The sequence below is a fragment of the Macrobrachium nipponense genome, chromosome 21 (genome assembly GCF_015104395.2).
Source record: "Macrobrachium nipponense isolate FS-2020 chromosome 21, ASM1510439v2, whole genome shotgun sequence".
Classification (NCBI taxonomy): domain Eukaryota; kingdom Metazoa; phylum Arthropoda; class Malacostraca; order Decapoda; family Palaemonidae; genus Macrobrachium; species Macrobrachium nipponense.
The window spans coordinates 43369880-43385405 of record NC_087212.1 but is presented as its reverse complement, the minus strand read 5'-3'; the positions used below and the strand labels follow the sequence as shown (position 1 = coordinate 43385405).

Here is a 15526-nt window from a genome sequence, read left to right as displayed (position 1 = left end):
GCCTGCCACCTTGGTGGCCACGAGTTCAATTCTCTGGCATTCCACTGAGTGGTTAGAGAATTGTATTTCTGGTGATAGAAGTTCACTCTCAAAGTGATTTGGAAGTCACGTAAAGCCGTTGGTCTTGTGCTAAATAACTACTGGTTCCATGCAACGTAAAAACACCATACAAACAAACAAAACCTGCCACTAGGCAGTTAGCAAGCTTCAGTGATTGGACTAGCATTCACCAAACATTAACCATATGAGGGAGACTGTAATATTCAGAAAGCACAGGTTGAGGATACATGGAAGAGATGAATGAGAACATATAATCAAGGGATACACTCATACTGTTAGTTAACCTGTGTCATAAGTAGTCTTGTAGTTTTTATAAATTTGTTTTGCTGTTTCATCTGTTAACAAAAATTATCACTATTTAATATTTGCACCCTTCTTGGTGGTATAGAAGTAATGGGTAGTCATTACAGGAATGTTCACTAGTAATTATTGTTTCTGTGTATATTGCATACTTTTAACAGTGAAGTATTTTAAATTTTATGGTTTTATTCTCATTCTGTGAATTTTTTCAGTTTCGTTGCAAGATATCCATATGCGAAAAGCATTCAAGTCATCAACCTTGTTTGATCAGCAAGTGGTCTCAAGAGACACAGTACCAGCACCAATGTTAGAAACATACCAGACTTGTGAACAACCACCACCTTTACACGAGTTGAATCCATACAGGTAAGTTAAAAGCTGGTGTATGCAAAATGATAAGGGGGACAGGAAGGTTTTTAAAGTTAAGTTTCACTCGGTAAACATGTCCTCAAAAATTGCAGTTAACTTCCCTCGTGCTATTTTGCAGAATGCATAGTAGAATGTGTTATCTTCACTTTTCACATCTTGATCAGATGTTGAAAATGAGAAAAGTAAGGCAGAACTTCTTATTAACCAATTTAAGTTGTAAGTATTCTCATAAATCAATGGGGCAATTGCTACAGAAGTTATAGCAAGTACAGTAGGGCCTCGGTAATCGCGGGGGATAGGGCCCAGAACCCCCCGTGATAAGTAAATACCCATGTTAACCTGGTACCCCCCTCAAAAATTGCTTAAAACTGCCTACTTTAATAATTAACCCACCCAAGACCACTATTCCAATGTTTATAACTGCCTACTTTAGTTCAAGCACCATATATGTCTTCAACTTCACCTTAAACTAAATTCAAGACAGTTTCAAAGTTATTTTACATTAGATTTTACATTAGCCTTAAAAATATAAGGAGTATACATACTACTGTACATATGTAGCCTACTAGCGTATGGATTGCAGCTAGAAGCTTACATACTCATGCGCCATTACATACTGACGTCGGGCTCCTTTTTTATATATATATATATATATACATACAAGGAAAGAGAGGGAGAGAGGTAAGAGAAATATCAAAATTATGTAAATCATATGGGTAATCAATCACCAACGATCTATGATAAAGATGGGGACGATTTTGCAGTGCAATCGGAAGAAGAATAAAGATAATGTTACCAGCAGCACGCTGCGAAACATCTCTTCCCTTCTTCACAACACGTTAATATATTACTCATAATAACCTTCATCTGACGTTTAGGCTTCTTTCCCATAAGAGTAAAAGAATCAGTGCTTTTGGATGCCACGTAATTAACTCGTTTATGGGTACAATTTAAAGAACGCTGCGAACACCACTTCAGTAACGTAAAACAAAACGGCTCCCTTGTTAACTTTATGCCTCCTTTGTTTGTGTTTAAGTTATATGTCTGTAATGACACAAATCTTTTATAAATTCTTTCCTGTCTTCAATTTCCCCTTCATCAGATCAGCAAATAAAAGTATATTACTTAACAATTCCTTTCTATTTTCATTATTTGGCTGCTGCACCAAACTAAAAGTACATAGTATATCTATTTCGTGAATGAACATATCTGTTTATGATAAAAAAACACGATTTACTGTAATGATTACAGCACCCAACTATAATATCAATGTATAAACAGCAAAATACAGCAATAAAAATCTATTTTTATCTTTTGTTTACGTTTAGAATCAGCTGATGGACGTTTATTACCGAAAGAATTGTTTTGGAAAGCAATTTAGTTGCTAAAAGAAAATAATTTATTAATGGAATTATTATTATTTTTAACTTTGTACATAATAGTTTATGATATTATGATACAGTAATTCAATTATGAATCAGTAATTCATATTTCATAGAGAGAGAGAGAGAGAGACTTGAATACCTTGAGGAGCAGCTTAGGACGAGAGTAACTGTTGAATAGCTTGAGAGAGCAGCTTAGGACGAGAGTAACTGTTGACTAGCTTGAGAGAGCAGCTTAGGACGAGAGTAACTGTTGACTAGCTTAGCTCGAGAATAACATAATGAAATTTGTATTTTAAATATTTTTAATGTGATAAGAAATGAAACATCGATAGTGATAAGATATTCTCTTGTATACTGTTATAATATGTGATAATCATTGATTCAACCATAAAACTTGTATCGAACCACAGTTTCGTAAATCACAGAAAGAATAAGAATATGGCAACACATGTACCTACAAATGTCGGGGACCATCTTGTTCTTTTATTATGATAATAATAGATCAGTATTATAGTTTTTTCTGTAAGTGATGAGAGAGAGAGAGAGAGAGAGAGAATTTTGCTATTTACATTCATAGTATTTGAAAAATTGTAAATAAGTTTATCCTAAAAATGCATTTAGTCATGAAAAAAAGATGAAAACAGTAATTTGTGAATCTTGCTCTATGATAAAATTCGTGATCTCATTAATTTTCCGGGATATACGTAGTATTTGGGCTCCACAAAAAAGTAAGTAAAGTGATTTATGACAGAGTTTAGAGGATACTTATGTAAAAATACATCGGTAGTTTGTAGAACGGTGTAAACACTATCACATTGTGTAAAAGTAGTATGTACGAACGAGATTGTAGTTTTGGTGACGTCATGGTGGTCATGCGTATTTTTTTTGTGAATGAATATTCATTTATGATAAAAAATAGTTACTGTACTGCTTACAGTACCATACTGTAATATTAATGTAATCACATCAAAATAAAGTAATCAGTGCATACTGTAAACTTGTAAAGTGTATTCTTGTCTTTTGAAAAATGTATTCCCCAAGGAATTATTCCTTGAAGAGGCTTTTTATTATGAAGATATGCCAAGAATCTATAAGATATGCGTTTTATTATGAGTATATGACGATAATATATAAGGTAAAAATGGTTTTATTACGTTTACGCTTTGTCGCCGATCGCAAACAATACAATAATCTATGACAATTATCGTTTGTATGACTGTAGTGTTCAGGGAAGTTGATTATGTTATACCAAAACAATAATGAAGTTCGAATTGAAAATTAATGTTTTCCTAAATGTTATTACTACTTTAATTACACTACTACCATTAATATTTCGAAAAGGTTACGATTGACAAAGGTCACTGTGAAGTGTAACTCAATGTTTACATTTCTGCTGGCCACTCAACTACAAGTTGATGTCAATGATGTGGAATTATTCCATGAATAGGCTATATATTACTAAGATATGCCAATAATATATAAGGTGAGAATGGTTTTATTACCTTTATTGTCAGTGAATATCATAATGTGAATCTGTTTATGCATTTGCTGGTAATGGAACCGGACGAGGCTTAGCCTACCACGGACAAGCCTGCGATGCTGTGATTCATACCAGCCAGCGATATAGACTGAGAAGTGGTCCAAGGAAAAACCTGTGATTAACTGAATCCGTGATTACTGATCCGCAACTAAGCGAGGCCCCACTGTATTCTGAATTGAATACTATCATGGTACATATCCATTAACTCTAGATAAGTAAGATCAGAGAACGTTGCCAGTTCCTTCTGTTACATTACCCATGGAACAAACCAGCCATAAGTGATTCCTCAATGACAGTTAAGAGTAAATAATCACATGGTCATTTATTTCATTTCAAAGATCTGTAGAGATTACATGATGTATCCTACTTTTATCTACTCTGAGCAGACCACCTGAGTATGTTTTATGAAAAATCTCAGTAGGCAATGTCTGATATTCTTGTAAGTCTTTCACTTGGTGTTTTAAAATGCTGTCTGTGTACTGAGTGGATATCATCACTGTTGATTCAAGAATAGCAACATACTTCAGGTGGCAAGATGGTACAAGGATTGAAGGTTTGTAATTGTCAGTGTCCTAATGGAATACAAAGTTTTCTTATAGCGAAAAAGCACTGAGGAAGTAACATGCTGATGTCCACACAAACTTTATTGGGATGGAGCTCTGTTTTTAGTAATGGTACCATAATTCAAGCAAATTATACATACTTTATCATGGATTCTGCCATAGTTATGAGCATCATCTCTAGATGTAATATTTTGTTTAGTTTACAGAAGTCTACTTGTGTATAATTAATAATCACAGTGTTTACTTTGAAGTCATGTAATTTTATGGTTTGAGACGTATTTTGTTATTTACTTCCCTTTTGACCATTAGTGACAGGTAATTTCAAGCCATTTTCTTTCAGGGACGATGGTAAAGATGGTCTTAAATTCTACACTGACCCATCATACTTCTTCAATCTTTGGAAAGAAGAGATGACCCAGGAAACTGAAAGGTTGAAACATGATAAGAAGCAGAAGGTGAGGTCCCCAGTAATAATAAAACTAATGTCCCATGTCACATTCTCTCCCCATGCTGTCATACCTTATATGCTATGTAAGCTGCTAAATTTAAATTTGATTTCTGATATTGCATTAAGTAAATTATTTTTTAATAGACGTGTATTTTGAAGATGTTCTGCATGCATTTGTCATCATAGTTATAAAGCATTCATATTTTTATTACAATTAGGCCTAATGTTTTGGTACTTATGATTTGCTAGTAGATTGATTTTTGTTCCAGTTATTGTACCAGATCAGTCACAACAAAATGATAAAATTTGATTTTATATTCATACCTCCATTATATATTTTCATTTTTAGCATGCACACGCAGGGGACCATCGAAATGAGGCAAGTGTGTCTGTCAAAGTGGGTGCATGAGTAACCCTATGGGCTCTGTTTATGTACAAGTATATGTATTCTCTCATGTGCTGAGGGTGACGAATCTTTTACATTGCCTGCAAGGTGGTTTTATGTCTCTCATACTTGTGCTATTTATCAGATACTTGTAGGGTATTTCATTTAACCTCAACTTTACTTTCACTTTCATGCTGATTGGCCTTGTTTTTATCAGTGCGCGCTTGCACACACTCACACACAAACTCATACTTACTGTGTTATTCAGTATGAACATACATGTACACTTACATGCACTTTGTTATTCAGTGTGAACACACACACTCAGACACACATATTTAGTTGGACATTGTGAGCCCGAAGGGTTTTTGTTTGTGTGTGTGGGTAATCGTGTGGTCACAGTGAACTGGATGGTGTGGGAGAGACCTACCGTGACTGACACACTGCCCCACCACCACTCTGTGGTCACTCATCTCTTGAACCACCTCATGTGAATCAGAAATTTGCCTCTTTTATCTTCTTAAAGTAACATTGAAATTCCTCATTTATGGTGATAAATGCCATTTTGGGATACTGTTGTTTTCATATTCATTGACCGCTAATCAGTTTTCTTTCTTTTCAAATTAGATCATTGATAGTGCCTTGCTTTTGGTGTTCTTGGTGAAGAGACTACAGTACACTCAAAAAAATTATTTTGGCCTTAAAATGATGTGTAAATATGCTTTTCAATTGGTAGTAATTTTTTAACTTTGTTGTCATCATGTGGGAAGATTATTACTTGAGAAGCCAGTCAGTGGGTATTATTGATACAGTTGCATCAAATGTTCATTACTCTGAATGGTAAGGTTATTACTTGAAAAGCCAGTCAGTGGGTATTACTAATTCAGTTGCATAAAATGTTCATTATTCTGAAGTAGGTTTTATAAAATAGTTGTTGTAGTTACTCTTGGTGAAAGTAAAAATCTTGGAAGGCTTGTCATTTTTGTTCTAGTCTGATTTTATATACAATTATTTGTTTGTTATCATGAAGTAATAGTTGCCAGTTTATTCTCTGATATTCACATGATTCAAATCCTGTCATTTTTTTTGTTGCAGTTTTTCATTCAGTAAAGGCAACTACATAGGACTTGTGGATGGTATTGGAACAAAAAGCCGGTCTCAATAAAGTTATATATTGGTGGTAGAGTTATTCATAACCACATTAGATGCATAATTACACATCATTTATTTTTGCTCTAGATAAATATAATAATAAGATTGAAAGATATTGCATTGTAATTAACATTGCATCTCATTAAGTTACTACTGTATGACCTAAGGATCTAACTGCTTACATATATTTTGTCATGATAAACATTGTAATAACAAACATTTTGAGTAGTGAAAATTGTATTCTTTATTGATAATGATTCTTTTTGCTCAATTAAAGATTGTTCCTTAACTGTTGCAATAAAAATGTTTGTCGTATTGATGGATTGCTTTACTTGAAACAGAGAAAACTTTGTATAATGCCATGTGTATTTTTTTAAACAGCCTAGTAAACCTAAAAGTGATGGCCGTAATAGCAAAACTAGGAAAATGCCTCGTCAAGCTGGCAACACTAGGGAAAGGCACAAGCAAATGGCTATTGCCCAGGGTGAATACATAGGAAAAGAGGGTCAGTACAGACCACCTATGAATCAAATCAATGAGGTTAGTACTGTTTGTAGTTGTATAGTAGCTATATACTTTTTAGATAAATAGCATTTTATGTTATTTTTTACACTTCTTGTCTCCTGAGATTTACAGAAATAATTTTTCTGGCTGCTTATGGTTGCAGTATTGCCATGCTAATATATTTGCACAATGTATATATATTAAGATTCAGTGAAATGTTTGCTGTGTAGTAAGTGTCAAACATACATAATCATTGTAGCTGCCAACACCCTCAGCATTGTCTTGCACTGCATTCGTCTTAAAGCAGCCTGGAGAAACCGAGCAAGAAGCAGTACAGGAGTGCAGAACTGATTAACACAATTCTGTGATACCCAGGTCCTCCAAACTTTAATGGCAGTGCAGTGAGGAACCTGCTCCAAAAATGTTCAGCATCACAAACCAAATTTAATCTCTCTCTCTGTCCGTATCAAGGTTGTCACATTGCCATAATTTGATTCCAGATCAACCCTTATATATCTTTTATTTCCTTGCGCTTGTAATAGTACAGTTACTCCGCCCCAAGTTGTGACATAAACTGCCTTCACTTCACATACCTGTATTTAAAGATATTCAGATTTTGTTTGTAGTAGCCAAATAAAATTATCCCTTCTCTCTTCCCCTTGTAAACACAGTGAACCCCCGTATTTGTGGACTCTCGTATTCATGGATTTCTCTCTGAAACATATATCCCCGTTATTCATGGAAAATTCATCTACTTATTTTCTGAGCAGTATCCACAATTTTTTTTTCTTTCTTTTTTAATAAAAAATGCACTTTTTGTGATAAAACTATTAAAAAAGGAAAGTTATTATTTTTAGTGTGTTTCTCTTGAGTTTTAACTAACAAAATAGGCAGTTTTAAGTGTTTTTATTATAGGGGTTTCAACTATTCATGGGTTGTAGCTTTTTTTTTGAGGGGGGGCGGGGATCTGGTACCCATCCCCCGCGATTACAGGGGGAACACTGTATAGGCCTGCTATAGCCTTACTATCACATATAATAATCGTTATTCCTCTAAATCAAGAATGGGAAAGATAAAAACTGTACCTTTAAATTTTTAAAGAATATTGGTATGCTATCACTTTAATTAATAGCATCATGCCAGTACCATAAAGCCCCATTATAATGTTGACCTTATAGCAATAGTGGGCCCCTTTAACCCGTATGGCAGTGGTATCATAGTAGTGATAATCTGGCAATTGAAATTTTGTGAATGCAACCCAAACATAAACCAGCAGGAGCTCTTTCACATTTTTCATAAAAGCAAAAATGTTTTTTACTGGCAGCATGCTTTTATCTTGAGCATCTGTTGGCATCAGTGAGTATACAGTTTAGTTACCAGTGGTAAGTTTTCATAATTTGTAATGCACATCAACAGTTAGTTTTATTGTCTGGTCTGTATCCAAACTTGTTAAGTATTTCTATTCCCTCTTGAATATAGACTTGATTCATTGTCACTTTTCCTTTTTCAGGGTATTTGTGATCAGCCAGTTGGAATTAATCCTGCAGACGGTAGACCTCTTCGACCCAACAGCATAGAGCTTCGAGGCCATCATGGCAATGCATATGCTGGGGTAAGAGAAACTTGTTTTTTTCTTGCTTCATCAGGGAATAGGGTAGTTTGGCTGTTGAAATTTTGTTCTAGTTTGATATTGTGAAAGGATTACAAGTAGATTTTTTTTATTTGTCTTTTAAATACTTGTAAATATATATATGTAAAGTAAAATTAATTAAAGCGTACAGTTGAGAGACAACCCAGCAAAGTTAGCAAGTAGAGTAAGGTATTCAAAATATCATGGATACATACATCAGCTTGTGAATTAAGGCCTTATGAAGGCTCACCTTCACTTCTCATGTAGTCATTGGCATTGGCACCTTTAGTCATGCAGAGGATTAAAAAAGTAAGGATTATGATTAAGTGATTGAGTAAGTACAAAATAAAAGTCAGATTTTATAGAATGCATAGTTTATTGGCAGTATACCAGAATTAAATGTAACATTCATCTTAGACTTCATAAATCCACATCTTTTTTTAAATTCCAATGTAAACAAGACACTGCAATATCTCCAATTTTATGTTGTGCCCTTTTTAAGGTAATGTGTTCGAGTATATGTTCTCTTACCTGCTTCTTTCTTCTTGATGATTGTTCTGCAGTCTGGTTCTATGTTTAACTTGATGCTTCTTCTCAATGTTAGTTCTGGATTAGTAGTCTTAGTTTTTCAGGAGAAGTTTGAATGAGACGAACAGCTTAGTTTCTTTCTTTACTGTTGCAAAGAATACAAGTTACAACTATAAAGTTTATAAAGTTAAAGACTGTGTTGGACCACCGGCATAGTTCTTGCTTCTTTACTGTACAATGGCTGCCGGTCCTCTCTGTCTTCTTCTGTCGTTCTGAAATTCAGCCACCCTCTGTTCAAATTCAGCCCAACCTCCTTAGGCGGTGTAGGTTCTGGTTCTCCGCCCAACTGGATTCTTGATTCATGGAGTGGTCTTTCCCTTATCTTTCCCCATCACCTTTTAAGTGGGGTTAACATGTTAATTCCTCCTCTTCCAGGCAGAGTTAATAATTTAACATGATAATACCTACTTCTGGAGGTGGAGCTCCATTATCGATAGAAGCTGAGTAAGTTTGGTGCGAGGTAACAGGTCAAAGATTTCATGGCTGTCTTAAGATTTTACTCGTGATGGTGTTATGGTCCAACTTCCTGTGACTAAGGTTTTGTTGATCAAATTCTGGCTCTCACACTAAAGCTCAATTTCTCTCTCTCTCTCTCTCTCTCTCTCTCTCTCTCTCTCTCTCTCTCCTATCTCTCTCTCTCTCTCTCTCTCTCTCTCTCTCTCATTATTTTCACTGTACTTTGATTATTCTCTCTCTCTGTTTTTACGTTACCCTATCTACTATTATTTCTTATAGCTATCATTACATACAGTCTAAGTTTGAAACTTGTCAGACATATAGGTTCACATTGGTCAGTTTATACTGATAGTTCTAAACATATATCTGGCATAAGAACTTTTTGCCATATCACCAGAAAAACAGATGAATTTTCTTTCCAAACTGTGCTTCTGTTTTCACAACAGAATTATATGCAGTAATTTGTGTGTACTTCACATATGGGAAATATACCACCACAAAGTTTTTAAATGCATAGACTAAAGAATGTAAGTGTCATTGTTTTGTAGATTTACTGCCAGATCAAGCCATGGAACCCATAGCCTAAATAATTTGTTCGGAGCTGCTGCTTCAAGATAAAAAAGACTGAAGGAAGTGTTTTTTATTTTTGATTCTTTACAGGAAGCAATCTGTGGCAATAGTGTACACCCACATGCTTACTCTCCAACTCATGATATTGGTCAGCCAGTTTCATCTGTTGATGCGCAAGGGTATCCACCGCCATACCAAGACCAATACCCTGGTTATCCTCCTCCTCCCTATACCCCTGATGGGGCTGGTTCACAGGGTAATGAAATCAAATCGTACTTTTCCTATGAGATATGCATCTTGATTGCTTGTGCAATGTTACTTGTTGTACAGTACTGTATTATATTTATTTCTTTTAATATTGCAGTAATACTTACCCTTTAAATCTATATTCACAGGTAGCACACCTATTCGAAATGCAGCACAGCGTCCTTCTAATCGACCTCTTCAGCCTCCTCCAGCTCCACCAAGTGACAACAATACACCTACACCACCTGGAGGATCACATAGTGGTACACCAACTCGATCCCGTGGTCCTTCACAGGGTCGTGAATTATTACCGCCCCCACCACCACCACCTCAAGTTTGTATTTGTGTCTTTGATTTGTAGTTTAAGGTTTTTATGTGAATTTAAGGTTTAGCTCTTAACCCTTGGACCCGGGGGTAATATATAGATATGCAGTACCCCATGCCGGCAAAATTTGAGGTCGGGAAATTCACGAAAAAAAAACATCAATAGAAAGAGGAAGATACGCAAATGCACATGATGAAAGAAAAAAAAATTTTCCTTGCCTTCCAGGAGAACTTGAAAATTACTATTTACAAACCCTTGTGGGGCCTCTTTTACAAGAGAATCGCAAATTTTACCAACTTATATGTTTATTCCAATAAATAGTTTTATTTTGTAAAATTATTATTATAGCTCACACAATATCAAAACATAAAATAAAATCAATAATAGATTCTTAGCATATTTGTTGAAAAATATTTACGTAAAATTACCAAGAAAGAAGATTCAGTAACTTTTTTTATTTGTACTTGTTTTTTTATAAAATTTCTTAGCACTTTTCTTTGCAAAATTACATCTACAACTGACACTATCGTAAAAGACATGAACAAAAACCAACAGCAACCCATTGGTATATTTATGAGCAAATTTACAAAAAGATGGCGTGTGAGAGAGAGACGCAGTACATACTCCCTTCAAGTCAGAAGCAGAACTGAAGTCCTGAGACGCCCATACACGTGATTTTAGCCAGTGTAAAAATTGCCATTTAGTGGTTCCAAATCTTCTGGCTCATAGTTGAGGATGCCTTCCAGCACCCTTGGGATAACCTCAGAGGTGTACGCCTTCCCTCCGTTTTGCCTGATCCGTCAAGTTCTGAATAAGGTAATGAGTTCTTGAAATCTCAGGATGACTTAGGTAGCTCTTTTGTGGCCGCAAGCGGAATGGTTCCCTGACCTTCTGTCCCTTCTGTCAGAGGTTTCAGGAGTGAGTCCCCCATGGCGGCAGCTTCTTTACCAGCCTCATGTCGAAAGGTTTCACCAGTCGGGAGAATCCCTGTCTCTTCACGGATGGAGACTATGAAGTTTCTCCTCTGAGCGAGAGGTTTTTCTCGGGGCAGTGGGACGTATGTCCAGCTACCTCGGGAAGTCCTCTTCAGCAGTTTACCAGGGGAAATGGGTAGTCTACAGTGATTGGTGTCGTTGACGCGATTTCTCTCCACTCAAAACCTCTCTTCAGCGTATAGCAGATTTTTTTAATCTTTCTCAGGGATGAGAAATGCCTTTCTGTGTCTGCAGCATTAGGTTTGGTGTTACGTCTGAAAGGCATGGACAACTCTTTATCCTAGGAAATCTTGTTGTTCAAAGTTTTCAAGCAGACCTGTTTTCCAAGGGAACTCAAGCCTCCAGTGTGGGATGTTTTGCTTGTCCTGAGAAGTCTAACTCGAGCTCCATTCAAGCCCTTGCGTTGATCATCAGACAGGGATTTGACACTGAAAACAGTTTTCTTGTTGGCCTTGGCTTCTTCGGAAAGGGTTGGGGAGCTTCATGGCTTAAGTTATGATGTGAAACATACCAGGGGTTGGGGGTCTGTGACCTTCAAGTTTGTCCCGGATTTTATGGCCAAGACCCAGAATACCTCGGTGTATGACGATAGATTTGCGCGCCTTTTTTTTTTTTTTTTTTTTTTTTTTTTTTTTTTTTTTTTTTTTTTTTTTTCCCTATCTCTGAAGGACTTTGTAGACAAGACCCACAAGAGCGCTTGCTATGTCCTGACAGAGCCCTACATTGCTATCTTAAAAGGACTCGTCATCTAAGACCTAGGTGTCGTAGGCTTTTTGTTAGCACTGGTCGGTCCAGAAAAGAGGTTTCCAAGAACACCATTTCTTTCTGGATCTGTGAGCGATCAAGCAGGCTTACTCGTCTCTTGATGGTTCTGTTGTTGCGTCTGTGTATGCTAGAGCACATGACGTCAGAGTTATAAGTTCCTCTCTGGCATTTAAGAAAAATTTTGCTGTTCATAGGATTTTGAATGCTGGTACCTGGTTGTGTCAATTCACTTTCACTTCTTTTTACCTAAGAGATATTGCCCCCAGGTCTTTGGACACGTTTTCCTTGGGTCCTGTGGTGGCTGCCCAACAAATTGCGTAATTCACCCAGTGCCCTTCACGGGGTAACTTTGTATCTTACCTATGATGATTGTGTGGAAGAGAGAATGAGTGAGCTGGCTGGTCTCTTTCTTTCTCTTTGGTCCTTTCTTCTTCCTATGGGCATGTTGAGGAATAGTCACATCATATGCTGGACTGGTCTGATACAGGTGAGTAAAGGTAGTCATACTGATGGTTGTTTTGCATTATGTTGTTGAAATAATCAAACCCTCTATTCAGTAGTAAATTCTCCTCTCTCTCTGTAGCAAGGGGAAGTGAGGAGTGGTAACAAACCCCTGTGGCTATATGGCTTGTTAATGAACAGTCAGAATTTTCTTTGGCTCCCTAGATGCAATGAATCTGCTCATATATCGTTGTGTTTCAACCCAGATGGCTGAGTTGTTAGATATCAGTTTATCTAGCTTCTCACAGGCATGGAGCCACCTTCTTTAGAACTCATTCTTCTAGTAAGGGTGGTCAGGTGGGTTAACTCCCAGTCGGTTTAGTCTATCCTATTGTTCCGCATGTGGACGAATGACAAATTTTTAATAAATTTGTATTTTTCATAGCAAACAGGTCATAACGTTTTACTACTACCTCTAGCCGCCCCTCTCTCTCTTTTATTATATGTCCTGGGTTGGAGGAAAGAAAAGCGTCACACGGTCTGGTGCGTGGTCTCTGACCAGCTATCACCTTGTACGCGCAGGAGTTGCCAGATCTCACGGATTCCTTTCTTTACAGTCTTTGATTGTGTGAACCGGTTACCAGCTGGAGCTTGGAAAGTTATCCTATTGTTAAGACATCAGGCTTGTTAGCTATGAAAAATAGAAATTGATTAAAAAAAATTTCATATTTATGGGCTATGAAAGTATTGGCATCTCTTTCCCACCTAGTTCTTTTGAAATTGATGGCTCTTAACCCTTAAACACCGAGCCTCTATTTACCAAAGTTTTGGGAGTTATCGCCAAAGCAGAAAAAGTTTTTTTTTTTTTAAATCACAGCACGCTTAGTTTTTAAGATGAGTTCATTATCATATATAAATATTGGAATATATGACAGCGCAAAAAAAATTTCATATATAATTGTATACAAATCGAGCTGTGAGGAAGACGGTAAAGCTAATGAGTTAATTTTTTTGTTGTACACTAAATTGCGATGATTTTGGCATATAACAAATTGTGAAACGATCAAAGCAACACAGAAAATATTATCACAAAATGATGCATGAATTCATAATGAGCGGACATAAATTTTTTTTTTTTTTTTTTTTTTTTTTTTTTTTTTTTTTAATTCACCATAAATCAAAATATTGTGCTAGAGACTTCCCATTTGTTGCAAAATGAAGGTAATTGATTGAATATTACTAGACTGTAAGTGTTTTACCTTACAATTGCAGTTTTTGACCATTACGGTCGAGTTAAAGTTGACCGAAGGTCGAATTTTTTCTATATCGTTGTTTATATGAAAATATTTCAAAACTGATAAAAGCTACAACCATGAGTTATTTTTTGTTGTATTCTACATGAAATTGCGCACATTTTCACGTGTAACACTTTATGTAACGCCTTATAGAAAACCGTGTGAAAATTACGACAAGGTGACTAAAGAAATTCTGAGATTTTCAGCCGAGTTACTGCGCGCAGAGGTAAGGAAAAAGTTTTTTCAAAAATTCACCATAAATCGAAATATTGTGCTAGAGACTTCCTGTTTGTTGCAAAATGAACGTAAATGATTGAATGTTACTAGAATGTAAGAGTTTTAGCTTACAATTGCATTTTTTGACCATTTTGGTCAAAGTCAATATTAACCGTAGGTTTAAATTTTGGCACTTATCGTTATTTATATAAAAATATTTCAAAACTGATTAATGCTACAACCATGAGTTATTTTTTGTTGTATTTTACATGAAATTGCGCACATTTTCATGTATAACACATTATGTAACGCCTAATAGAAAACTGTTCGAAAATTACAAGGTGACTAAAGAAATTCTGAGATTTTCAGCCGAGTTACCGCGAGCGGAGGTAAGGAAAAGGTTTTTTCAAAAATTCGCCATAAATCTAAATATTGTGCTAGAGACTTCCCGTTTGTTGCAAAATGAAGGTATATGATTGAATGTTACTAGAAGTTAAAGTTTTAGCTTACAATTGCGTTTTTCTACCATTTCGGTCGATCAAAGTTGACCAAAGGTTGAAATTTTGGCACATCGTGATTTATATGAAAATATTTCAAAACTGATAAAAGCTACAACCATAGGTTGTTTTTTGTTGTATTTTACATGAAATTGCACACATTTTTATATATAACACTCTGTGATGGCTAATATAAAACGGTGCAAACATTACAACAATGTGACGAACGAATTTCTGAGATTTTCGGCCAAGTTACCACGCGCAGACGTAAGGAAAAAGTTTTTTTTTTTTTTTTTTTTTTTTTTTTTTTTTTTTTTTTTTTTTTTTTTTTTTTTCCAAAAATTCACCATAAATCGTAATATTGTGCTTGAGACTTCCAATTTGTTGCACAATGAAGGTAAATGATTGAATATTACTAGAATGTAAGAGTTTTAGCTTACAATTACGTTTTTCCGACCATTTCGGTCGAGTCAAAGTTGACCGAAGGTTGAAATTTTGGCACTGTTCGTGATTTATATGAAAATATTTCAAACTGATGAAAGCTACAACCATGGGTTGTTTATTGTTGTATTCTACATGAAATTGCACATTTTCATATATAAAACTATGTAACGACTAATATAAAACTGCAGAAATTACAACAAAGTGACAAAAGAATTTCTGAGATGCGTCGCTGATGCTTTCTGGTGCGAGAAGAAAGCAATTTGCGCATGCGCACCTGGGTAACACTTGTAAACAAAACAACAGCGTGATCCATGAACTCCCAGCATCCCTCAAGGCGTGTGATTTAAAATTT

General features: G+C 35.7%; 1 protein-coding gene across 2 annotated transcripts in view; it reads left to right on the top strand.

The window, feature by feature from the left end:
* The window catches only part of LOC135197972 (actin-binding protein WASF2-like), a 39745-nt gene that overhangs the window by 12090 nt on the left and 12129 nt on the right, over positions 1-15526 (top strand). The window contains exons 4-10 of one of the 2 annotated variants that reach the window (XM_064225284.1): positions 573-726; positions 4558-4672; positions 5015-5044; positions 6584-6742; positions 8217-8318; positions 10041-10206; positions 10346-10530. In XM_064225284.1, coding sequence (XP_064081354.1) covers positions 573-726; positions 4558-4672; positions 5015-5044; positions 6584-6742; positions 8217-8318; positions 10041-10206; positions 10346-10530 — 911 coding nt within the window. The remainder of the gene's footprint in view (positions 1-572; positions 727-4557; positions 4673-5014; positions 5045-6583; positions 6743-8216; positions 8319-10040; positions 10207-10345; positions 10531-15526) is intronic. The other variant, XM_064225285.1, reaches the window with a different exon arrangement.